The 26673-nt window shown below is 40.7% G+C and overlaps 1 protein-coding gene and 1 non-coding gene across 2 annotated transcripts in view; one reads left to right on the plus strand and one right to left on the minus strand.

The window, feature by feature from the left end:
- Positions 1 to 26673, minus strand: part of NUP155 (nucleoporin 155) — an 82026-nt gene that overhangs the window by 14410 nt on the left and 40943 nt on the right. The window contains exons 18-26 of the mRNA XM_023216492.2: positions 26010 to 26157; positions 23637 to 23703; positions 21745 to 21860; positions 15498 to 15595; positions 10029 to 10159; positions 6606 to 6797; positions 5117 to 5255; positions 3299 to 3434; positions 181 to 334 (exon numbers count right to left, since the gene is read on the minus strand). Coding sequence (XP_023072260.2) covers positions 181 to 334; positions 3299 to 3434; positions 5117 to 5255; positions 6606 to 6797; positions 10029 to 10159; positions 15498 to 15595; positions 21745 to 21860; positions 23637 to 23703; positions 26010 to 26157 — 1181 coding nt within the window. The remainder of the gene's footprint in view (positions 1 to 180; positions 335 to 3298; positions 3435 to 5116; positions 5256 to 6605; positions 6798 to 10028; positions 10160 to 15497; positions 15596 to 21744; positions 21861 to 23636; positions 23704 to 26009; positions 26158 to 26673) is intronic.
- LOC111545614 lies at positions 25188 to 25249 on the plus strand. Its single transcript, XR_002732507.1, has one exon. It is a non-coding gene; the product is annotated as a U7 small nuclear RNA (small nuclear RNA).

Below are 26673 nucleotides of genomic sequence, written 5' to 3' on the forward strand. Positions count from 1 at the left end.
TTAAAGGCTCTGTTTCTGGGCATCACAACCCTTTAGACCTATAAACTCCAGTAAGAAATCAAGAATCCTTATATGATAACTTCTAAGAACTACTACCTTTCCCCAAGATGACTGCCACCATTACCATGCAGAACTTCTAAACAGTGTATTCTCAGAATGAAAATATACTCTGTTCCTTACATGATGTCCTGCTTCTTCATTACTCAGCATATTTGGATCAGATGACAACACTGGAGGACCAGGTTTTTTGGGTACACTGGGAGATTGAGGAGCGGCCTTACTTTGATTTACCAGTTCTTGAAGTGTGTCTGTAATGCACTTGTAACTGTTTAATCTGAAAGAGAATGGAAAAGGAACAATTACATTATTTAACTAGAAAGCAAATGATGGCAAGTGTGGTGACTCACGCCTGTAATGCCAGCCATAGGGCGGTCAAGGTAGGAGGAGGGCTTGAGGCTGGGAGTTCAAGACTAGCCGGGGCAACAGAGTGAGACCATGTCTCTACAAAAAATACAAAAAATTGGCCGGGCACAGTGGCTCACAACTGTAATCCTAGCACTCTGGGAGACGAAGGCAGGGGGACTGCCAGAGGTCAGGAGTTCAAGACCAGTCTGGTCAACATGGTGAAACCCCGTATCTGCTAAAAATACAAAAATCAGCCAGGCGTAGGAGTGCACGCCTGTAGTGCCAGTTATTCAGGAGACTGAGGCACAAGAATTGCTTGAACCTGGGAGGCAGAGGTTGAGGTGAGCTGAGATCATGCCACTACACTCCATCCTGGGTGACAGCAAGACCCTGTCTCAAAAAACAAGCAAACAAAAACCAAAAAAACCAAACCAAAACAAAAAATTAACCAAGCATGGTGGTATGCACCTGTAATCCCAGCTACTTGAGAGGCAGAGGCAGGAGGATCACGTGAGCCCAGAAATGTAAGGCTGTAAGTGAGCTATTATCATGCCACTGTACTCCAACCCAGGCAACAGAATGAGGCCCTGTCTCAAAAACAAAACACAAAACCCCCCAAAAACAAAACAAACAACAAAAAAAGAAAGCCATTGATTTACCTTACCTAATTTAAGTATATACAAGGATTTCAAGACTATTTGGCAGAATATATGTACATACTTGGCATTTCAAGTAACAGAAACCATATACTTTTTCAGTAAGTTTGAGAAGTGTTTGGTTAAACATAAAAGGGTAAAGTCATTAAATATAGTAATAAAAAAATATGTTTTCGCCAGATGTGGTAGCTGACACCTGTAATCTCAGCACTTTGGGAGGCTGAGAAGAAAGGATTGCTTGAGCCCAGGAGTTCAAGACCAGCTTGGGCTTATAGTGAGGCCCTGTCTCTAAAGAAATTAAAGAGATAAAAAAAATTAGCCGAATGTGCTGACATGTGCCTGTAGTCCCAGCTACTCAGGAGGCTGAGGTGGGAAGATCACTGGATCACTTGAGTCCAAAAAGTCAAGGCTACAGTGAGCTATGATGCTGCCACTAAACTCTAGCCCAGGTGACAGAGGGACGCTTTGTCTCAAAAACAGAAACAAAACAAAACAAAACACCCTCCACATATATATGTTATAGAAAGGTTATATATATTTCTCTTTTTTTCCGAGACGGAGCCTTGCTCTGACACCCAGGCTGGAGTTCTGTGGTGCAATCTCAGCTCACTGCAACCTCTGCCTCCTGGGTTCAAGCAATTCTCCTGCCTCAGCCTCCCGAGTTGCCAGGATTACAGGTGTGCACCACCACACCTGGCTAGTTTTTGTATTTTTAGTAGAGACAGGGTTTCACTATGATAGTCAGGCTGGTCTCAAACTCATAACCTCATGATCTGCCCACCTCAACCTCCCAAAGTGCTGGGATTACAGGCCTGAGCCACTGTGCCCGGCCTATATTTCTTTTAAGGACATACATTTCTCTTTTAACAGTCTCAACAAATTTGGGAATACATAAAAATTATCCTTTAAAATGAAATACTAGGCCAGACACGGTGGCTCACACCTGTAATCCCAGAACTTTGGGAGGCCAAGGTGGGCAGAATATCTGAGGTCAGGAGTCAGAGACCAGCCTGCTCAACATGGAGAAACCCTGTCTATACTAAAAACGCAAAAAAGTTAGCTGGGCGTGGTGGCGTGTGCCTGTAATCCCAGCTACCAGGGAGACTGAGGGAGGAGAAACGCCTGAATCCACGAGGTGGAGGTTGTAGTGAGCTGAGATTGTGCCACTCCACTCTAGCCTAGGCAACAAGAGTGAAAATTCTGTCTCAAAAAAATAAATACATGAATAAAATAAAATGAAATACTAATCATCATCCAGAACCAAAAATTTGAGAGAAAAAAAATAGCTAGTTTTGTTTTCAAACAAGTAATCCTATTTAAAAACACATTAGTAAGTCTCAGAAGAATCACAGAGGTAAGTTAAAAAACACTCATAAGCATTTAAGAATTCTCATCAGAATACATTTTACCTCTAGGTTAAGAATAATAACCTATGAGCAGGGTGCGGTGGCTCACGCCCGTAATCTCAACATTTTGGCAGGCTGAGGCAGGTGGATCACTTGAGGTCAGGAGTTTGAAACAAGCATGGCCAACATGGTGAAACCCCGTCTCCACTAAAAATACAAAAACTAGCCGGGCATGGTGGTGTGTGCCTGTAATCCCAGCTACCCAGAAGACTGAGGCCAGAAAATCGCTTGAACCCAGGAGGTTGTAGTGAGCTTAAGATAGTGCCACTATACCCCAGCCTGGATGACTCAAAAAAAAAAAAAGTTATAACCTATAACCTTAATCTATTAATATTCAGGCCTTTGATAAAACAAGAAGTCACTTTTAAGTAAAAGCAAAAGGATAATTCAATATTATAAGGGTTACACTTGAAATATTATTTCCCTAATACTGTCAATTAAACCTTTACACAAGGAGGCCAAACACAGTGGCTGATGGCTGTAATCCTAGCACACTGCAAGATTGAGGTGGGTAGATCAATTGAGGTTAGGAGTTGAAGATCAGCCTGGTCAAAATGGTGAAACCCTGTCTCTACTAAAAAATACAAAATTAGTCAGGCGTGGTGGTGCGCACCTGTAATCCCAGCTACATGGGAGGCTAAGGCACGAGAATACCTTGAACTTGGGAGGCAGAGGTTGCAGTGAGCCAAGATTACATCACTGCACTCCAGCCCAGATGACAGGGCAAGACTCTGTCTCAAAAAATATATATAAATCAAAAAACAAAAAACTTTACGCAAAGAAAAGTCTATATCCATAAATATGACAATCTGCTAAGGTAATGGAATGTACCTTTCTTGGAAGGCCTGAAGTCCAACTATATCTTCTTCTGGTTCTCCATGTTTATAGAAATGAAGTCCAAGACCTTGAGGATCTTTTTTCTCTGCAGCCGTAAGAGAAAGTTCCACCACACCCTCATAAAATCTCACTGATGGGAAAGAAAAGAATGAAGGCCTATGACTTACTACTAAGTTGGATACATTTTTCCTTAGCTGGCACATAAAAACAATGGTCAAGGTTATGTCTCTACTGTATAATAGTGACTCTGCTAACATAAAATATTTCTGATAGGTCTTCAGAAGAAAAAAGTCTTAACATGTCTAAAAGGCATCTGTTAAATACATTTCTTCATTGGGGGCCGGGTGTGTAATCCCAGCACTTTGTGAGGCTGAGGCAGGCAGATCACGAGGTCAGGAGTTCGAGACCAGGCTGACCAACACGGTGAAACCCTGCCTCTACTAAAAATACAAAAATTAGCCAGGCGTGGTGGCACATGCTGGTAATCCCAGCTACTCAAAAGGCTGAGGCAGGAGAATCACTTGAACCAGGGAGGCAGAGGTTGCAGTGAGCCGAGATTGCACCACTGCACTCCAGCCTGAGTGACACAGTGAGACTCTGTTTCCAAAAAAAAAAAAAAAAAAACCAAAACCAAAAACATATATATATATATATATTTCTTCATTGGAAAAAAAAGATCATATTTCAAACAACAAAAAGGAAAGTTTTAGATCCCTACGGGAGGGGGGAAAAATACCTTGGGATTAAATATAATATCTGTGCAAACAGTTAGAGCCTTTACATTATGTTAGATTTGATTTAAAGTAATTTTTTAAAAAGTAAGCAGATTATACCTTAAAACTCAATAAAAAATTTTAAATACCTGAAAAATAAATGTAATCCAGAGCAATCTAAAACATACAGTAATTGAACTGGACAAGAACTGAAATTCTAATGCTAAAAAGTTACATATTTCAGCCAGGCGCAGTGGCTCACGTCTGTAATCCTAGCACTTTGAGAGGCTGAGATAGGTGTATCACCTGAGGTCAGGAGTTCTAGACCAGCCAGGCCAACATGGTGAAACCCTATCTCTACTACAAATACAAAAATTAGCTGGGTATTGGCCGGGCACGGTGGCTCATGCCTGTAATCCCAGCACTTTGGGAGGCTGAGGTGGGCAGATCATGAGGTCAGGAGATCGAGACCATCCTGGCTAACACGGTGAAACCCTGTCTCTACTAAAAATACAAAAAACTAGCCAGGCTTGGTGGCAGGCACCTGTAGTCTCAGCTAGTTGGGAGGCTAAGGCAGGAGAATGGCGTGAACCTGGGAGGCAGAGCTTACAGTGAGCTGAGATCATGCCACTGCACTTCAGCCTCGGCGACAGACAGAGACTCCATCTCAAAAAAAAAAAGTAAAAAATAAATAAATAAATAAAAATTAGCTGGGCATGGTGGTGCGTGCCTGTAATCCCAGCTACCAGGGAGGCTGAGGCAGGAGAATTGTAGCAAACTGGGAGGCGGAGGCTGCAGGGAGCTGAGATCGTGCCACTGTACTCCAGCCTGGCTGACGGAGAGAGATTCCGTCTCAAAAAACAAACAAACAAAACTTATACATTTCAAAAGATAAAATGACCAGCTTCTGCAGGTCAGTGTAGTCATCAAATATCGCAACACAATGATACGACATTCCTATGTCTTTTCACTCGGCCTCTGATGTTGAAAGAAGATTTGCGTCTGGAAAGTGGCTTTTCATCATTAGCTCGCTTCATTCATACACTATCATTTATCTGCTGAGTTGAGTAAAAGATACAAGAAACATTTTATTTCTCACCTTGTCTATACTGAGCACAAACATTGGAAAGGTCCACTTGATTGCTAATTTTTTGATATTCTTTTAATGATTCCCTTAACATTCTTTCTTTTTCAGTCTTATTTTGAACTTGTCGGGAACGCTGGAGAAGCTCATTTGCCTAGAAGAGGAGATAACAAGAACTTAAAAATATATAAAACCAAGCAGACAGATGATGCTGTCAACTAAGTTTTAGTCTACGTCTAAATTTATATATGATTATTACTATAAAAAATGAAAACAACTCTACAAACTTACTTCTTAATTTTAGGCAGAAAAGTTTTTGACCACAAATTCCTAGCTATTCTTAATTCCTCTCACAAATATGTTAAGCAAGAGAGCTTTTGTCTGGTAATTATCTTGCCTAGTCAATACATTATTGGGCAGCAGGCAGTCCATGCGATACTCATTTATTTATTTTTTCCACCTGTAGAAAAGGATCAATAAAAATGCCCCCATTAACTCTAATTCACCAAAAGATTTACTTGAAGTTTTAGTACTTTTCCTTAACTTCTAAGGAGATAAATTATTCCCTAAATTGTCTTAATTTGTAAATTTAGTGATTTTTCTTAAGTTCTCACCTTTGACTTTTTAATATGGCCTAGAAACACTATCAAAGATTCTTTATGGGCCAGGAGCAGAGGCTTATGTCTATAATCCCAACACTTTGCAAGGCTGAGGCAGGCGGAGGTCAGGAGTTCAAGACCACCCTAGAAAACATGGTGAAACCGTGTCTCTACCAAAAATATAAAAAATTAGCCGGGTGTGGTGGTGCACACCTGTAATCCCAGCTATTTGGGAGGCCGAGGCAGGAGAATCACTTGAACCTGGGAGGTGGAGGTTGCAGTGAGCTGAGATCATGCCACTGCAATCCAGCCTGGGCGACAGGGCAAGACTCTGTCTTATAAAAAAATAAATAAATAAAAAAAATATATTTAAAAAATAGAAGATTCTTCATGAAAAACTTAAAGGAAGGCTGGGCATAGTGGCTCACACTTATAATCCCAGCACTATGGGAGGCTGAGGCAGGAGGATCCGCTTGAAGCCAAGAGTTCAAGACTAGCCTGTGCAACAAATTGGAACGCATCTCAATAAAAAAGAAAAAATTTGGCTGGGTGCAGTGGTGCACACCTGTAGCCCCCAGCTACATGAGAGGACTGCTTGAGTCTAGGACTTAAGACACTGCTGTGAGCTATGATCACAGCACTGCACTATAGCCTAAGCAACAGAGTGAAACTCTGTGTCAAATAAATAAACAAAAATAATTTTAAAAAGAAAAGCTAAGTTTAAAAGAGTATACACAGGTTTTAAGAAGCCACATATTCCAACCCCTTTCTTAGATGAGGATCCTGAGGCTAGGAGAGGTTAAGAGATCTGACTGACTGAGGTCCTATATTAAGTGAAACAAGATGGTTCATCATACATGATACCTCTTACAACTAACAATGAAATAGATAATAAAGTATCATACCTTAGAACAAATGGCATCATCAGTGCTATACAGAAGTGGGCAGATATCCTGCAAATGTAAACTAATGCCATCAACAGCGGCATTATCTCTGATGTAGCAGTTGATAAGAGAAGCAATTAATGCCCCTGTGAGTTCTTTGTCCCTGATTACAAGATCTTTAAAGGTGGTGATCTTCAGCTGCTCTTGAAGTTCCTAGGAGCATAAAACTTTTCTATCACAATTATAAAAATACCATATTACTAAACACAATGAAATTATTGTAATAACTTAAAATAACCAAAACATTGATAGACTCTGTAATTGAAAAGTGAAAATATACTAATTAGTAGAAACAAATTTTTGCAAACTTACATAAAATCATACAGAGTTGGAAAAGAACGTACAGTAGGTCTAGTCCAAAACTTTCACTTTCCAAATGAGAAAAGTAAAGCTTAAGTAGAGGCAAAACTAGAGCCAGATCTCCTCGCTTTGGTTGTAAAATGGAAAAAACAATCACTTGGCTACATTTGAAAATCTTGGGCTTACATTTTACTTCTTCCTAAATCTGTTAGAATTCCATTATTCTAGACCTTATAATATTGGAGTTTAATCAGTATTGTGAACAAATCTGCTTGTCCAAATGAAGCTCTAAAGTACTGATTTATACTATAGTAAAAGATTATCTTAGTGATGTGACTGCTATCTCTTTTTTCCTAAATTCAAGGAAATATCGAAACTATATTAAAATTCTTGAACAAATCTTCAATTGGCATTCATTGAGCACACAATTGGTGATGTAAGGAAGAGAGCTTTGAAGATGGATCACAAAAACATACCCAGGATAAAAACCTACCTACAATATATTTATCACTCAATAAAACTCAAAATTATTCTACTTGGTATGAAAACGCTAACAGTTTCATAATTAAATATATTAGCTTGAATTTTTAAAAAGAAAAAACAGTATCTATTCATTGGACACTAGTGGAAAGAATTAGGAGATTGCCTTCTAACGTTGAAAAATGGTATACAAGAGTCAAAAATTAAGCATTTCAGAGTAATGAAATATCCATATAGGACAGGAAATTTTTTTTTTTTACAGAATTGCAGCTAGTAACTGGGGAAGGAATCACAGATTTAAAATATCCTTTTGGCCAGGCACAGTGGCTCATGCCTGTAATCCCAGCACTTTGGGAGGCCAAGGTGGGTGGATGACCTGAGGTCGGGAGTTCAACACCAGCCTGGCCAACATGGCGAAACCTTGTCTCTACTAAAAATACAAAAATCAGTCAGGCATGGTGGCACATGCCTGTAGTCCCAGCTACTCGGGAAACTGAGGCAGGAGAATTGCTTATACCCAGGAGGTGGAGGTTGCAGTGATCTGAGATTGCTCCACAGCACTCCAGCCTGCGTGACAGAATGAGACACTGTCTCAAAAAAATAAAAAACAAATAAATATTCCCCTTTTGTAATCCTAAATGAAATAATAAATTCCAGCAATGATTATCAATGGATGATTAAAGTCTGATGGAGAATTCCACAATGGCAGTTCTAGGCTTAACTACTTGAATCCAGCAATCCATCTCAGTATCACTAAAAGGACAATGAAACCTTTTGTGTCTTCTAACAGTGTGATGAACAAACCACTACCTATGAAGTATTCTATTCTTCCTCAAAAAAGGAGCTGAACCGAATCAAGCTTATATAATAAACTTTCATTTCAAAGAAAATGCAGGAGATAGAGGAAGAAGTTCACTACAAAGAGGGTTAAAAAAAAAAAAAAAAGCCTTAGAATGTCCTTACAATGCTGGACATTCTACTGGATTGATGATTGGATTTCTACAAGGCAAAAGCCAGGAAAAGAAAAAGAAGGAAAGACTGCTTCAGATTGAAACAGATGAAAGATAAACAATAAATTCCACGAGCAAACCAACTAAACTGTTTAGATCCTGATTTGAATGAACCAATCTGTAAAAAGACATTTTTCAGACAGATTTTGCTATCAAATATTGATAGTTAATACTGGTAACTATCCAACCTAGGAGATACGGTGAAACCCCATCTCTACAAAAACAAAAACAAAAAACAAAAATTAGCTAGGCGTAGTGGTGTGTGCTATAGTACCAGCTACTCGGGAGGCTAAAGTAGGAGAATCACTGGAGCCCAGGGAGGTCAAAGGTGCAGTGAGCTGTGATCGTGCCACTGCACTCAGACAGAGCAAGACACTGTCTCAAGAAAAACTGGTAACTGTGATAATGACATTGTTGTTATTCAAGGAACTATTTTTTTTAAGAAACACAATATCTTGAAAATGCTGAATGAGTCAAATGTATGTGGGAGTTACAGTTTTTGCTCTACTTCTGTATACGTTTAGAAATGCTCACAATTAAATAAAAGGTAGGAATAAATTTCCTCTATATATTCTAACAGAAGTTGTCGGGCACAGTAGGTCACGCCTATAATCCTAGCATTTTGGGAGGCCGAGGCGGGTGGATTACCTGAGCTCAGGAGTTCGAGATCAGCCTGGGCAACACGGTGAAACCCCGTCTCTACTAAAATACAAAAATTAGCTGGGCATGGGTGGCGTGCACCTGTAATCCCAGCTACTTGGGAGGCTGAGGCAGGAGAATTGCTAGAACCCGGGAGGCGGAGGTTGCAGTGAGCCGAGATCGCACAACTGCACTTCGGCCTGGGCAACAGAGCGAGACTCCATCTCTAAAATAACAACAACAACAAAAATACATACATAAAATGAAGTAGGAGGGGTTTGTGTGTGTGTGTGAGAGAGAGAGAGACAGGGTCTCACTCTGTCACCCAGGCTGGGGTGCAGTGGCACAATCATGGCTAACTGGTGCCTCAACCTTCCAGGCTCAAGTGCTCCTCCCACTTCAGCTTCCCAAGTAGCTGGGACTACAGGCATGTACCATCACATAGTGTGATGGTACATGCCTGTAGTCCAGGATAGTGCTGAACTCCTAGGCTTAAGTGATCCTCCTGCCTCAGCCTCCCAAAGTGCTGGAATCGCAGGCGTGAGGCACGGTGCCCAGTCAAAAGTATTTATTTTAGGTTGTTGGGTCCTTTGAAATTATATGCAAAAGTCTGTGTGTCCATGTTGATATGCATTTCTTTAAGGGTAGTGAGAGATAGCTTTTATCAGATTCTCAGAAGAACCTGTAGCTCAAATAAAGGTTACAGTCCACTGTTTTAAAAAATATGTTTGTAAAGTATGATTTCATTCACATACCCACAAGTAAAAACTTGTGGCTTTGAAAAAAATAGGTCCCCCAAGTTAGTAAGGTTTTGTGCAATCTTCCTATAACATACTAACTTCATTATTAACGTAAATGCTTCCCAAAATAATCTCCTCCAAAGCCAAAATACTCATCCAAAAAAATCCAAACATAGTATTAATGGTAAAATCATAAAAAAATAAAAAAAACTTACCTTCTGAAGTTCTGCCACAATGACAGTGAATTGATGTTCACAAAGAAGTTTCCATAAAGCCAGAGCCTGATATGATTTTCGAACCAATTGCTGAATTGCCTGAAGTGAAATCTTTTCACTTAGTTGAGCCTCTAATGAGAAAACAAAAACTAATAAATTATTATAAAATAACATAGGTTAAGATGCTTTATTTCAAATAAAAACCATAGTTAAGGTTGAAATCCCCATTGTTTTCCTCCCAGCCCCCATTAGAGGCAACTATGATAATCAGTAGTATTTATGTTTTTATCTTCTCTCTGTGTCTGTATATATACATGCTTCTGTGTTTGTGCAGGTACACATAAACCATGAAAATATTGCTGCATGGCCGGGCAGAGGCTCACGCCTGTACTCCCAGCACTTTGGGAGGCCGAGGCAGGTGGATCATGAGGTCAGGAGATCGAGACCATCCTGGCTAACATGGTGAAACCCCATCTCTACTAAAAATATAAAAAATTAGCCGGGGAGGATGGCAGGTGCCTGCAGTCCCAGCTACTTGGGAGGCTGAGGCAGGAGAATGGCGTGAACCCGGGAGGTGGAGCCTGCAGTGAGCCGAGATTGCGCCACTGCACTCCAGCCTGGGCAACAGAGCAAGACTCCATCTCAAAAAAAAAAGAAAAAAAAATTGCTGTATTTTTAACAAATACACCATCGCTTTTTCTACTCAGTTATATGTTCGCAGGCTATCTACACCGATAAATATAAATCTAGTACATTTATTTTCACTACTGAGTGTTCCATCATGTAAGTATACCACAATTTGGCCCATTTTTCATTTGGAGGACATTACACTGTTTCTAGTATTTTGAAAATAAAACAATGATGCAATAAATATTCTTAAAGAATATCTCCTAGAAAGCACAGTCAAGTTAGTCTAAGACTGAGTTTCTCAAACCCTAGATCAACATGCATTGGCGAGTCATGAAATCAGTTTAGTCAGTGATGATAGCTTTTCGCTCACCCCTCAAATATAGAAAGTAGAAAATAATTCAAAAAAGAAAGAAATATCAGAGTATAAAACAGGTAGAACTTCAGGAAAATCTATTTTAGTTTGTATGTATGCTTTTAAACATCTGAATCATAATGTAAGATATATTTCTTTTTTTTTCCCCTGAGATGGAGTCTTGCTATGTTGCCCCGGCTGGAGTGCAGTGGTATGATCTCAGCTCACTGCAACCTCTGCCTCCTGGGTTCAAGCGATTTACCTGCCTCAGCTTCCCGAGTAGCTGGGATTACAGGCACCCACCACCACGCCCACCTAATTTTGGTATTTTTTTGTAGAGGCAGGGTTTCACCATGTTGGCCAGGCTGGTCTCAAACTCCTGACCTCAAATGATCTGCCTGCCTTGGCCTCCCAAAGTGCTAGGATTAAAGGCGTGAGCCGCTACACCTGGCCATGTAAGATATATTTCTTACTGTGAGAAAAAGTTTGAAAAAAACTCCTTTAAGGATATATATCTAGAAGTGGAACTACCAGCTTTCAGAATATATGTTTAGCTTTTACCGGATATGATCAAATTGCTCTCCAAAGCAGTTGTTTCAGTATAAACTGCCAGCAATTCAAATGCTCCTATTTGTACAAATCCTCACCAATGTTTAGTGATGTAATCTCAAAGCCATACTGAAATACCATTAGCTGCTCAGAAAAAAAATTTGCAAAACGGTGGCTGGGCACAGTGGCTCTTGGCTGTAATCCTAGCACTTTGGAAAGCCGAGGTGGGCGGACCACTTGAGGCCATGAGTTTGAGACCAGCTTGGCCAACATGGCAGAACCCCACCTCTACTAAAAATCCAAAAATTAGCCAGGTGTGGTGGCACACGCCTGTAATCCCAGTTACTCAGGTGGCTGAGCCACGATTATTGCTTGAACGCAGGAGGTGGAGGTTGCAGTGAGCCAAGATGGCACCATTGTACTTCAGCCTGGGCAATAGAGCAAGACTCTGTCTCAAAACAAAACAAAACAGAACAGAAACAAAATTGGAGGATAGGCAAACAATTTCAACATTTTTTAAAAAAGAGAAAAAATTTAAGGCTGGGCACAGTGGCTCACACCTGTAATCCCAGCACTTTGGGCGGCCGAGGCAGGCGGATCACAAGGTCAGTGGATCAAGACCATCCTGGCTAACACAGTAAAACCCCGTCGCTACTAAAAATACAAAAAAATTAGCTGGGTGTGGTGGCAGGCGCCTGTAGTCCCAGCTACTTGGGAGGCTGAGGCAGGAGAATGGCGTGAACCTGGGAGGCGGAGCCTGGGCGACAGAGTGAGACTCCATCTCAAAAAAAAGAAAAGAGAGAGAAAAAATTTAAAAGACAGTAAAAAAGAATTTACAAAATGATGAATAGAAATCTAGGGTCCTGAGTAGGGAAGAAAGTAGCTTGGGACAAAAGTAAATGGTTGAGTGTTGAGAAAGTTCTATTGGCCAGGCGTGGTGGCTCACGCAAGTAATCGCAGCATTTTGGGAGGCCGAGTTGGGCGGATGACCTGAGGTCATGAGTTCAAGACCGGCCTGGCCAAAGTGGCAAAACCCCGTCTCTACTAAAAACACAAAAACTAGATAGACATGGTGGCACACACCCGTGATCCCAGCTACTTGAGAGGCTGAGGCAGGAGAATCGCTTGAACCTGGGAAGCAGAGGTTGCGGTGAGCCAAGATTGCACCACTATACTCCAGCCTCGGCGAAAAAGCGAGACTCCATCTCAAAACAAACAAATAAACCAGAAAGTTCTATCACGGCCAGAAAAAGTAACGCTAACCCTAACAATGGAAGGCAAAAGAACTTAAAAAAAATTAAATGGCACAAAAAGTTCATGCAATAACTTATTATTCTTCTAATTTGTATCTGGAATAACTGAAGATTACGAGAACTTTTCAGTTGCCTTATTCTTTCCTTGTTACTAGTTATAATTGATAAAAAGCACAACGAAATATTTGACTCATATTTTTAGCTCTATAAAAAGGTATATTACTAATCATTAGGGAAACGCAAATCGAAATCCCAATGAGATGCCATTCCATATTCATTAGGATGGCTATATATAAAAGGACAGAAAAATGACAAATGTTGGCAAAGATGTGAAGAAATTGGAACCTCTGTGCATCGCTACTAGAAGTATAAAATGCTGTAGCTGGCCAGGCTACACCTGTAATCCTAGCACTTTGGAAGGCCGAGGTGGGTGGATCACCTGAGGTCAGGAGTTCAAGACCAACCTGGCCAACATGGTGAAACCCTCTCTATACTAAAAATACAAAAATTAGCTGGGTGTGGTGGCCTGTAACTGCAGCTACTCGGGAGGCCGAGGCAGAATTGCTTGAACCTGAGAGGTGGAGGTTTCAGTGAGCCGAGATTGCACCACTGCACTCCAGCCTGGGCAACAAGAGTGAAACTCCGTATCAAAAAGAAATAAAGATAAACATAAACATAAAATGCAGTAGCTGCTATGAAACAGTATGGCAGTTCATCAAAAAATCAGTAATAGAATTACTATATGATATAGCAATTCCACTTCTGGGTATATACCCAAAAGAACTGAAAGCAGAGACTTTAATTCCTATTTGTTCACCCATGTTAATGGCAGCATTGTTCACAATAGCCAAAAAACAGAAGTAACTCAGCGTCCATCAACAAATGAATGGATAAAGGAAGTGTAGTATGTGTGCACATATGCACATACACACAATAGAAATTACTCAATCTTAAAAAGGAAGGAAGTTCTGACACATGTTACAACATGGATGAACCTTGAGGACAGTTTAAAGCTAAGTGACATAAGCCTGTCACAAAATGAAAAGCTTGGTTTCATTCTAATAGGGTACCCAGAGTGGTAAAATTTAGAGACAGAAAGTAGAATGGTGGTTGCCAGGGACCTGGGATGGGGGAAAAAATGGGGGGTTATTATTTCATGGGGACAGAGTGACTTCTGGTGTTTTTTATTTTGTTTTTTAAGACAGAGTCTTGTTCTTGTTGCCCAGGCCAGAGTGCAATGGCACAAATTCAGCTCATTGCAACCTCCACCTGCTGGGTTCAAGCGATTCTCCTGCCTCAGCCTCCAGAGTAGCTGGGATTACAGGAGCCCGCCACCATGCCTGGCTGATTTTTGTATTTTTGATAGTGATGGGGTTTCACCATGTTGGCCAGGCTGGTCTGGGAGCTCCGGACCTCTGGTGATCCACCTGCCATGGCCTCCCAAAGTGCTGGGATTACAGGCGAGAGCCACTGTGGCCAGCCCAGAGTAACATTTTGGGGAAGATGACAAGAGTTCTGGAGATGGATATTGGTAATGGGGACATAACATGAATATACTGAATGCCACTGAACTGTACACTTAAAAATAGTAAAAACGGGCCAGGTGTAGTGGTTTATGCCTGTAATCCCAGCACTTTGGGAGGCTGAGGCAGGCAGATCATGAAGTCAAGAGATTGAGATCATCCTGCTTAACATGGTGAAACCCTGTCTCTACTAAAAAATACACACACAAAAAAATCCGCTGGGCGTGGTGGTAGCCACCTGTAGTCCCAGCTACTCAGAAGGCTGAGGCAGGAGAATGGAGTGAACCTGGGAGGCGGAGCTTGCAGTAAGCCAAGATTGTGCCACTGCACTCCAGCCTGGGTGACAGAGTGAGACTCTGTCTCAAAAAAAAAAAAAAAGAAAAGTAAAAGTGGGGCCGGGTGTGGTGGCTCACATCTGTAATCCTAGCACTTTGGGAGGCCAAGGTGGGTGGATCACCAGAAGTTGGAAGTTTGAGACCAGCCTGACCAACGTGGAGAAACCCCGTCCCGACTGAAAATACAAAATTAGCCCAGCGTGGTGGCACATGCCTCTAATCTCAGCTACTCGGGAGGCTGAGGCAGGAGAATTGCTTGAACCCGGGAGCGGAGGTTGCAGTGAGCCAAGATCGCGCCATTGCACTCCAGCCTGGGAAGCAAGAGTGAAATTCTGTCTCAAAAACATAAATAAATAAAAAGTAAAAATGGTGAATTTTATGGTATATACATATTTCACCACAATAAAAAAAATCGTAATGAAACAGGTGTGTATCATGTTTTCTGGTGCAGGAAGAAACAAAAATGTATATGCTAAAAGAGGGAAATATACAACATCCATATTATCCTACTTTCTCAATCACACTTTTTTTATTTTTATTTTTGAGGTGGGGTCTCACTCTGTCAACCAGGCTGGAGTGCAGTGGCATGATCGCAGCTCACTGAAACCTCTACACCCCCAGGAACAGCTGATTCTCCCAACTCAGCCTTCCAAAGTGGTGGTATTACAGGTGTGAGCCACCACCCCAGACCCAATTACACTGATATTTTAATTACAAATATTTGTGTACGAAGTACATTTTACCAAGAAAAGTCCATTGTTTTCTATTCAAGTAATAAAATTTTACTGAGGTCATGTACACTTAACTGATGAGAAGCAGTAATTTACCGTGAAACTTCCTCTGAAGCTCCTGTTGCATTTGCTGGGGATTTCCGTTTTCAGGACGCATGAATCCTATCAGCCTCTGCTGCACTTTAGCAGTAGTACTGAAACAGAAATTGCAGAATGTGTGTTTATAACAGCTTTATTGAGATATAACACACACACAGTACAATTCGTTTAATATGTATAATTTTTAAAAATAATTCATAAGGTAGGGCAACCATCACCAGAAGGGCTGGTTGCCATGAAAAAAAACAAAACTTGACAAATAAGAAAGAATTCTTGGAATTAAAAATCTGATGGGCAAAAAAATTTATGAGACAGACTAAACAGATGCTACTTAAAATGACTGAGATTAAATCAATTAAATGACTGAGAACATCAGCTATAAATTTTCCTGTAGAAAAAAAAGATCAAGCAAAAAGAGGGGGTAAACGAGAGAAAGGAAGGAGGGAAATTATGGAAGAGAAGAAACAATCTAACATCTGAAATGCCCCCAAATCTAAAACGTTTTGCACATCAGCATGATGCTCAAAGGAAATGCTCATTGGAGCATTCTGGATTTCACATTTTCGGAATAGGGATGCTCAACCTAAGTATAATGCAAATACTTAAAAATCCAAAACACTGGGAAAGCCAAAACACTTCTGGTTCCAAACAGTTCGGATAAGGGATACTCAATGTGTACCACGATACATAAAAAACAGGAGAAAAAAATTGATTAAAGCCAAGACATTCATTCTAAAGGCTCACTGAGAGCTGTAAAGAAGATATACCTAAAGACATCATGTTGTGATTTTTGAATTTCGGTAATAAAAAGAAAAAAGCACAAAAAAATTTCAAAGTCAACACTAAGTCACTTACAAAGGAAAGAGAATCATACAGGTAATGTACTTTTTCATCTACAACATTAAACTTTGGCAAGAAAATGGTGCAAAATGTATATACGAAGATCTGAGAAATGGTCTATGATCTTAAAATTCCACATTCATTGGGCAATAAAAACGAACAAAACATGAATACATACTACAACATAAATCTCAAACATGAGCCCCAAAAACACAGTAAGTGAAAGAAGCCAGACTCCAAGACCACACAGTATGATTCTGTTTATATGACATGTCAAGAATAGGCACATCTACAGAAATACAGCAGATCAGTAAGTGTGTGGGACTAAGAAGTGGGAATGGAAAGTGACTGCTAATTGACATGAGGTATGTCTCCTAGATAATGGAAGTGTGCTAAAATTGGACTGTGGTAATGGATGCACAATTCTATGAATTTACTAAAAGTCACCAAACTGAATATTCAAAATGAGTAAATTTAGTGGTATGTAAAGTAGATCTCAAAAATCTGTTAAAAAAATTTCCATACTCAATGAAACTAATGTTACAGAATTCCAGGGGCTGGTCAAAATTAGGACATATAATTGATTAATTATTGATATAATTCTATTGTTAAAGAGGGAAAATGATATGATCATCTCTGTAAAATGCAGTAAATACATTTGACAAACTCACTTGCTGAATATGTTTAGCATATTCAATATATGAATATGCTAAACATATTCAATAAGGGCTGAATGCAGATGGCTCATGCCTATAATCCCAGCATTTTCTGAGGCCAAGACAGGAGGATCGCCTAAGCCCAGGAGTGCAAGATCAACATGGGCAACAGAGTCAGACCTTGTCTCTACAAAATATGAAATAAAAAAATTAGCTGAGCATGGTGGCATGTGCCTGTAGTCCCAGCTACTCAGGAGGCTGAGGTGGGAGGATCACTTGAAGCTGTGAGGTCAAAGTTGTGGTGAGCCGTGATCGTGCCACTGCACTCCAGCCTGGGCAACAGAGTGAGACCCATCTCAAAAAACAAAACCAAAAAACACCTCAGTAAGGGAGGATGCAGTGGGTTATGCCTGTAATCCCAGCACTTTGGGAGGCTACGGAGGGAGCACCACTTGAGGCCAAGAGTTTGAGACCAGCCTGAGCAACACAGTGAGACCCTATCTCTGAGAAAAATAAGAAAAACTCAGCCAGTTGTGGCAGCACACGCCTGTAGCCCCAACTACTCAGGCGGCTGAATTTGAAGTTGCAGGGAACAATGATCACACCACTGCACTCCAGCCTCAGTGACAGAGCAAGATTGCCTGAAAAAGAAAAAAAAAACAGAGAGAGAAAAGACAGAGAAAAATTAGTGGCTAGGCGCAGTGGCACACGCTTGTAATCCCAGCACTTTGGGAGGCCGAGGCGGGTGGATAACCTGAGGTTGGGAGATTGAGACCAGCCTGACCAACATGGAGAAATCCCGTCTCTATCAAAAATACAAAATTAGCTGGGCGTGGTGCCTCATGCCTGTTATCCCAGCTACTCAGGAGGCGGAGGCAGGAGAATATTAAAAATACAAAATTAGCTGGGCGTGGTGCCTCATGCCTGTTATCCCAGCTACTCGGGAGGCGAAGGCAGGAGAATTGCTTGAACCCAGGAGGCGGAGGTTGCAGCGAGCCGAGGATCACACCATCACAGTCCAGCCTGGGCAATAAGAGTGAAACTCTGTCTCATCTCAAAAAAAAGAGAGACAGAGAGAGATTACTTTGTGCAGACAGAAGAAAGCAAGTAGAGCTAGAAAAGAAAAGATGGAAAAGATGAAACTATCTCTATCTGCAGATGACAGAACTGCATAAGTGAAAATTCAAGAAACATCAAAATTCAAAAATATCCTGCTAAAAACTGTAAAGAGAAATGAGTAATTAAATCAGAAGTAGATTAGAAAATTTACATATAATTGCAGATGTAATGGTAAAATTCAATTAACAAAAGACCACAATGTTGGAAAAAAAACCAAACAAACTAAAAACATCTGACAACGAAAATTCCAGGTAATTTGGAGGGAGAGCTATGGCAGAAGGCAAGGAAAGGAAATAATAGATTTTGTTAAATTATTAATGGTGACTGAGATGTATGTCTGTTAGAATTTAAAGCTAGTAGAAGAAGAAAAATCGTATGTAGAACTTCTTAATTAGTGTTTAAGTAAAGAGAGGCCCAATCCATCCAATACAATAAGGAAATGGCAAAGGGAAGAAAATAAACAAAAAGCACAAATTCAGGATGGAGAGAAAAAAATCAAACATTTAACTAGGTCAGATGCAGTGGCTCACACGTAATCCCAGTACTCTGGGAAGCTGAAGCAGGTGGATTATCTGAGGTCAAGAGTTCAAGATCAGCCTGGCCAACATGGCAAAACCCTGTCTCTACTATAAATACAAAAATTAGCCAGGCATAGTGGTGTGGGGCTGTAATCTCAGCTACTTGGGAGGCTGAGGCAGGAGAATCACTTGAGTCAGGGAGGTAGATGTTGCAGTGAGCTGAGATTGCACCACTATACTGCAGCCTGGGCGACAGAGCAAGACTCTGTCTCCAAAAAAACCAAACCAAAACAATAAACCACATTTAACTAATCCCAATAAAATGGGAAGGAGGTAAGTTCTCCTACTTAAAAGATAAAGACAGGCTGGGTGTGGTGGCTCACTCCTGTAATCCCAGCACTTTGGGAGGCACTTTGGGAGCCTGAGGCAGGCGGATCATGAGGTCAAGAGATGGAGACCATCCTGGCCAACATGGTGAAACCCCATCTCTACTAAAAATACAAAAATTAGCCAGGCATGGTGGTACATGCATGTAATCCCAGCTACTCTAGAGGCTGAGGCAGGAGAATTGCTTAAACCTAGGAGGCGGAGGTTGCAGTGAGCTGAGATCACACCATTGCACTCCAGCCTGGGCGATAGAGCAAGACTCTGTCTCGGGGGGGAAAAAAACGCCCCCCCCCCCCAAAAAAAACCATATATATATACACACACACACACAAAGTGTGAACAATGTTACATAAAAGTGTACTTACTTAGACTTTATTTTTGCTTTTAAAGAAGTGTATATTTATGTATGCTTTATTATTTGTTCTTGTTTTTTTTTTTTGAGATAGAGTTTCGCTCTTGTTGCACAGGTTGGAGTGCAATGGCACTATCTTGGCTCACCGCAACCTCCGCCTCCCAGGTTTAAGGAAATTCTCCTGTCTCAGCCTCCCTAGTAGCAGGGATTACAGGCATGTGCCACCACGCCTGGCTAGTTTTGTATTTTAGCAGAGACGGGGTTTCTCCATGTTGGTCAGGCTGGTTTCGAACTCAGATGATCCGCCCGCCTCAGCCTCCCAAAGTGCTGGGATTATAGGCATGAGCCACCGCGCCCGGCCTATTTATATGTTTTTGTAGTGACAAGGTCACCTATATTGCCCAGGCTGGTCTCGCACTCCCGGCTTCAAGCAATCCTCCTGCCTTGGCTTTCCAAAGTGTTGGGATTATAGATGTGAGCCACTCTGCGCAGTCTATATATGCTTTAAAAAGATTATACTCTAATAACCTGTTAACAATTGTAAAGAGTGATGTGACTCCCCGAATGCAATGTGATTATTATTTTTTCAACAAAAAGTCCGTATTATTTCAGAGGCTTAAAAATATCCATTCTTGGCCGCGCATGGTGGCTCATGCCTGTAATCCCAGCACTTTGGGAGGCTGAGGTGGGCAGATCACGAGGTCAGGAGATGGAGCCCATCCTGGCTAACATGGTGAAACCCCATCTCTACTAAAAATACAAAAAATATGCCAGACGGTGTGGCAGGCACCTGTAGTCCCAGCTACTCAGGAGGCTGAGGCAGGAGAATGGCGTGAACTCGGGAGGCGGAGCTTACAGTAAGTGGAGACCACACCACTGCACTCCAGCCTGGGTGACATAGCGAGACTCCATCTCAAAAAAAAAAAAAAAAAAAGAAAAGAAAAGAAAAGAAAAAATCCATTCTTGCTGGGCATGGTGGATTACCTGAGGTCAGGAGTTTAAGTCCAGCCTGGCCAACACAGTGAAACTCCATCTCTACTAAAAATACAAAAATTAGCTGGGCATGGTGGCAGGCGCCTGTAATCCCAGCTACTCAGGAGGCTGAGGCAGGAGAATCGCTTGAACCCAGGAGGGGGAGGCTGCAGTGAGCCGAGACTGCACCATAGCACTCCAGCCTGGGCGACAAGAGTGATACTCTGTCTCAGAAAAACCCCAAATGTCCATTCTTGGTTGGACGCTGTGGCTCACACCTGTAATCCCAACACTTTGGGAGGCTGAGGCCAGTGGATCACCAGGTCAGGAGCTCGAGACCAGCCTGGTCAACATGGTGAAACCCCGTCTCTGCTAAAAATACAAAGAAGAACTAGCCGGGCATAGTGGTGCACATCTGTAATCTAAGCTACGTGGAGGCTGAGGCAGGAGAATTGCTTCAAGCTGGGAGGTGGAGGTTGCAGTGAGCCAAGAGGAAGTCTCTGTACTCCAGCCTAGGTGACAGAGCAAGAGTCCGTGTAAACACACGTCTACACAAAAACTTGTACAGGAATGCTCATATCAGCACTCTTATTAGCCAAAAAGGTGAAACAACACAAATATCTATCAACTGATAAACCGAGAAATGAGACAAAGTAGTAATACATGCCACAACAGTCAAACCTTGAAAACATGCTTAGGGAAAGAAACAGACACCAAAGGTTATCTGTTGCATACTTCCATTTATATAAATGTTTCTATAAATATTCTGTTTATATAAATATTTCTATAAATATTCTATTTTTTATAAATATAGAAATATTCCATTAAAAAAATAGAGAAACATTCCATTTTTAAAATAACATTTGTATAAATATTCCATTTATATAAATATAACATTTGTATATTCCATTTATGTAAAAATAACATTTATAGAAATATTCTATTTACATAAGTATATTCATATATTTATATATTGCATTGTATACTATAAATATTCCATTTAAATAAATATTTATATAAATATTCCATTTATATTAAAATTCCATTTAATTCCATTTAATATAATATTTCCATTTAATATAAATATTTATATAAATATTCCAATTTATATAAATATTCAGAAAACGCAGATCTGTGGAGACAGAAAGTAGATTAGTGGTTGCTGGGGACTGGGGGAAGGTCCATGAATAATAATGGCTGGTCATGGGCACAGAGTTTCTTCTTGGTGTGATGAAAATGTTCTGGAATTAGACAGTGGTGATGGTTGCATAACCTTGTAGATACACTAAAAATACTAAACTGGACACTTTAAAAGGACCAACTTTATAGTATGTAAATTATCTCAACAAAAAATACAACGAAAAGAAAAAGATGAATTAATAAACCTTATTTATTCTTACTTTGGATTTCCTAATGGTCCTCCTGCAAACTGGGAATTTCTGTCTAGAAATTCCTGCAAACCCTTTAGTTCTTGTAGCACTGACTCTAGCAGTTGGCAGGGAACACTACTTTCAATCTGTAAAAATGAAAGAATTTTCAAAAGTTTAAAAACACATCCTCTGTATAGCTATAATATAAACAATTTTAATTTTGAAATGACTGTCTCTATAAATAAAGTTATTTCTTGCCTCAATTCACACCTGTTGATCCAAATAATACCTACATACTTCCTCTCCTGCCAGTGACACTGATGCATAATTTACAGTAAAATACAAATATTAAGAAAACATCTTGATTACTTTTATATATTTCTGTATAGTCATTACCCAGACCACAATACAGAAAATCTCCAACACCAAAGAAAGTTTCCTATGTTCCTTTGTAGACATGAGTCATCTCACCTGAGGTAACTACTTTTCTTGGTCCTATCAACATAGATTAATTTTGCAAGTTTTTAAACTTCATATAAATGGAATCATATACTGTGTTAGGCAAATACATTCTTATTCTTAGAAACCTGAACCTTTTTTTTTTTTGAGAGAGAGGGTCTTGTTGTTGCCTTGGATCCGTAGTGGTGCGGATCATATCTTACTGCAGCCTTGACCTCCTAAGTTCAAGTGATCCTCCTGACTCAGCTTCCTAATTAGCTGGAACTACCGGCACATGCCACTACATCTGACTAATTGTAATCTTATTTGGTAGAAAAGGGATCTGGCCATGTTGCCCTGGCTGGTCCTGAACTCCTGGGCTCAAGCCTTCCAAAGCACTGGGGTTACAGGCACGGGCCTCTGAGCCCAACTCATGAACTTTAAGAGCCTCACAATTAAAAAAATATATTTGGGCTGGGCACGGTGGCTCATGCCTGTAATCTCTGCACTTCGGGAGGCCAACGCGGGCGGATCATTTGAGGTCAGGAGTTCGAGACCAGCCTGGCTAACATGGTAAAACCCTGTTTCTACTAAAAATACAAAAAATCAGCTGGACGTGGTGGCACGCGCCTGTAATCCGAGCTACCCGGGAGGCTGAGGCAGGAGAATCACTTGAACTCAGGAGGCGGAGATTACAGTGGGCTGAGATTGTGCCGTTGCACGCCAGCTTGGGCAACAAGAGCGAAACTCCGCCACTGCAGTCCCGCTTGGGCAACAAGAGCAAAAAGCAGTCTGTAAAGTATGCCAATTCATGGAAATTAGTGCTGGGTCCATGGAGTTTTTGTTCATATATATGTCAAAGTATTACATAGTAAATTTTGAACAATATTAAGTTGCTGGAATTATCCCTTATGACACCTTATGAGGGAGATATACTACTCCCCTTCTTTTACAATGATGTATCAGGCTCTGAAATGTTAAGTAATTTACTGATATTCAGACAATCAATGTTAGAGATGGGATTTAAAACTGAAGGTAAGCAGTTTGCTGTCCAAGAACGCAAACATGTACATAAAAGAATAACGTGCCAGGCGCTGGGGCCCCCTGCCTATAATCTTAGCATTTTGGGAAGCAAGGTAGGTGGTTCGCTTGAGTCTAGGAGTTCGAGACTGGCCTGGGCAACATGGTGAAATCCTATCTCTACAAAAAATACAAAAATTAGCCAGGCATAGTGGCACACGCCTGTAATCCCAGCTACTCAGGAGGCTGAGGTGGGAGGATCGCTTAACCCCAGAGGGCAGAGGTTGCAGTAAGCTGAGATAGGGCCACTGCACTCCAGCCTGGGTGACAGAGCACGACCCTGACTCAAAAAGAATAACCTTTGCCATCCTATTTGTGTAATATCAACAAACGTGAAACACTCTAACCATTTATACCATCAACTGGCTACACAAAAATAACAGAGTAATATTATACAGACTTACTGCAGTGATCTCTCTGTTGCCACTCTTGAATATTCTCTCCACAACTAAGCTTGCGTCCCAAATGTTTCTGGAACAAAAAATGTTTTAATGATTATGCTGTAAATAAATAAAAAGAATTACAATAAATTTCTCTCTCTAGGAACTTAATGGCTTTATTCAGTTTTTAAAACTTGCAGTGGTTTCATTTAACATTTTACTAAGCTATCTAGAAGAATGGAATACTAGAAAATTTTCATACCTGATGTACCTAAGTTTTTCAGATAATGAAATACTACTTAAGAAAAATCAAGGCCGGGCACGGTGGCTCAAGCCTGTAATCCCAGCACTTTGGGAGGCCGAGACGGGCGGATCACGAGGTCAGGAGATCGAGACCATCCTGGCTAACACGGTGAAACCCCGTCTCTACTAAAAATACAAAAAAACTAGCCGGGCGAGGTGGCGGGCGCCTGTAGTCCCAGCTACTCGGGAGGCTGAGGCAGGAGAATGGCGTAAACCCGGGAGGCGGAGCTTGCAGTGAGCTGAGATCTGGCCACTGCACTCCAGTCCGGCGACAGAGCAAGACTCCGCCTCAAAAAAAAAAAAAGAAAAAAAAAAACAAAAAACTCAATATAATAAATTAAAGGCTCTGTATAATAAATTATAAACAGGAAATGTATAAAGGGGCTCTGTTCTGTTTCATACTTTTAAGCAAATGACATGAATGAAATCATACATCTCAATTTAAGAGAAATATATATTAGGCATGATAGCTAAGATAATATGACAGACTGATTGCAAAAATGACCACATTTCTTTATCCTTCCCTATATCTATCCCCTTTGCAGTAAGATTTTGATGTCTCTCCCCTAAAAGTGGTCTATTTCCCACCTTTTAAATCTGGGTTGGCCCTGTGACTTCCCTCTGGTCAAGTGAGTAAGGTGGAAAAGTGCGTGGTAAGCCAGTTCTGAGCCTAGGATAAAGGTTTTGCAAGTGTCTACTCTTTCTCAAGGAACCCTGCCACCACCAACTAAATAATCCTTGGCTGGCCTGCTGGAGGATGAGAAACCATGTGGAGAACCACTAAGCTGTTTCAGCTTAGGCCATTCTAGACCAGCTGGAAAACATAACCTTGAACATGTGAGAGTCTAGCCAAGATAAGCATAGCTCTCTTTAACTTCACAACTGATTGCCTATTCTTGAGTTAGCCCAGCAAGACAGAACTGCCCTGTTGAACTGTAGACACGTCACTGAGTTATGGGGAAGTTTGTAACACTGTACATTAATATGTATATAGACATACAGTTGACCTTTGAACAATACGGGCTTGAATTGTATGGGTCCACTTGCACACAGATTTTTTCCCACCTATGCTACCCCAACACATCAAAACCAACCCTTCCTCTTTCTACTCCTCAGCCTACTCAGCGTGAAGACAAGGATGAAGACTTTTATGATGATCCATTGCCACTTAATGAATGGTAAATATATTTTCTCTTCCTTATGATTTTAATTTTTTTCTCTAGCTTACTTTATGGTAAGAATATAGTATATAATACATATAACACAAAATATCAGTGTCACATCTGTTTTAGAATTTGTCTAGGAGGTTTTCTGGTTTTTACCAGACTCCCCCACACTCCTACATCATGCAAAAGTTAAAAAAAAAAAAAAAAAAAACATACAAAATATGTGTTAATTGATTACTTATCAGTGAGGCTGCTAGACAGTAGGCTATTAATAATTAAGAAAGTTGAAAGTTGTACATGAATTTCTGACTGCATGAAGGCTGAGGAAGGGTGGTTGGCATCCCCTAACCCGTGTTGAGGAACAACTGTATTTTGACGCTACATGCACACAAACACAGATCATGAGAGAGTGAGAGAAATAAAACACAGCAATGAATATGGTTAGATAATAAAAACTGAATAATAGAAAAGTTTTATTGATGAAAAATGAGCTAAAAATAAAATTTAATAGGAATAAATGACATTCCAAATTCAGAGTTAAAAATACTTAACTAGGCCGGGCGCGGTGGCTCACGCCTGTAACCCCAGCACTTTCGGAGGCCGAGGCGGGTAGATCAAGAGGTCAGGAGATCGAGACCATCCTGGCTAACATGGTGAAACCCCGTCTCTACTAAAAAATACAAAAAATTAGCCAGGTGTGGTGGCGGGCACCTGTAGTCCCAGCTTCTTGGGAGGCTGAGGCAGGAGAATGGTGTGAACCCGGGAACCAGAGCTTGCAGTGAGCCAAGATTGCGCCACAGCACTCCACCCTGGGTGACAGAGCAAGACTCTGTCTCAAAAAAACAAAAAACAAAAAACAAAAAACAAAAATTAACTACTCAAGATGGGGCAAGGTGAGCAATAGTTCATTATTTCATAACAAACTTACCCCATGATCCGAGAAAAGTAAATGCAAATACCATTGTGTTTTCCAGAGTACACAATCTCTGGTCCAGTCACGCAACTCATATTTGTGGCCTGAGTTGCTGGGTTTCCCAGAGCACACACTGGAGTTGACATGGCAGGAGGCTGTATACCTTGTACACACATAAGAAAAACAAATATCTTAAAAACAGAACCCATAAAATTCAGAATTCAAAATAACCCAAGTCTGTGTATCTAGACACAAAGGTATTTACAAAAATAATGAAATACACAGATATTTAATTTGGTTTTCCTTAATAAGAAGAGAGATTTAAACGTGCATGGATACTCCCAGGTAGACTTGCAAGCGTTCACAATGCAGAATGAAAAGGAAACAAACTTGCAATAACTGCTTGTAATGCTGACAGTGAAACAGAACCAATTACACAGATTTTAAGGTCCAATTTAATCCTGGAACCCAAACAATGGGCTTTCTAGGCATATTATAAGAGGAGTTCTTCCTAAATAAAGGCATTCACATCCAAATGCTAAAACTTGGTTGGACAGTGCTTCTAAAATTATATTTATCTTCAAGGGAATAAGGCAAGTTCATCTTTTTCACACTAAGCATTAAGGATAACTCATTAATGTCAGCACTTCAAAATGAGCAGTAGAAGCAATCCAAAACA

Source organism: Piliocolobus tephrosceles, chromosome 4, assembly GCF_002776525.5.
Source record: "Piliocolobus tephrosceles isolate RC106 chromosome 4, ASM277652v3, whole genome shotgun sequence".
NCBI lineage: Eukaryota > Metazoa > Chordata > Mammalia > Primates > Cercopithecidae > Piliocolobus > Piliocolobus tephrosceles.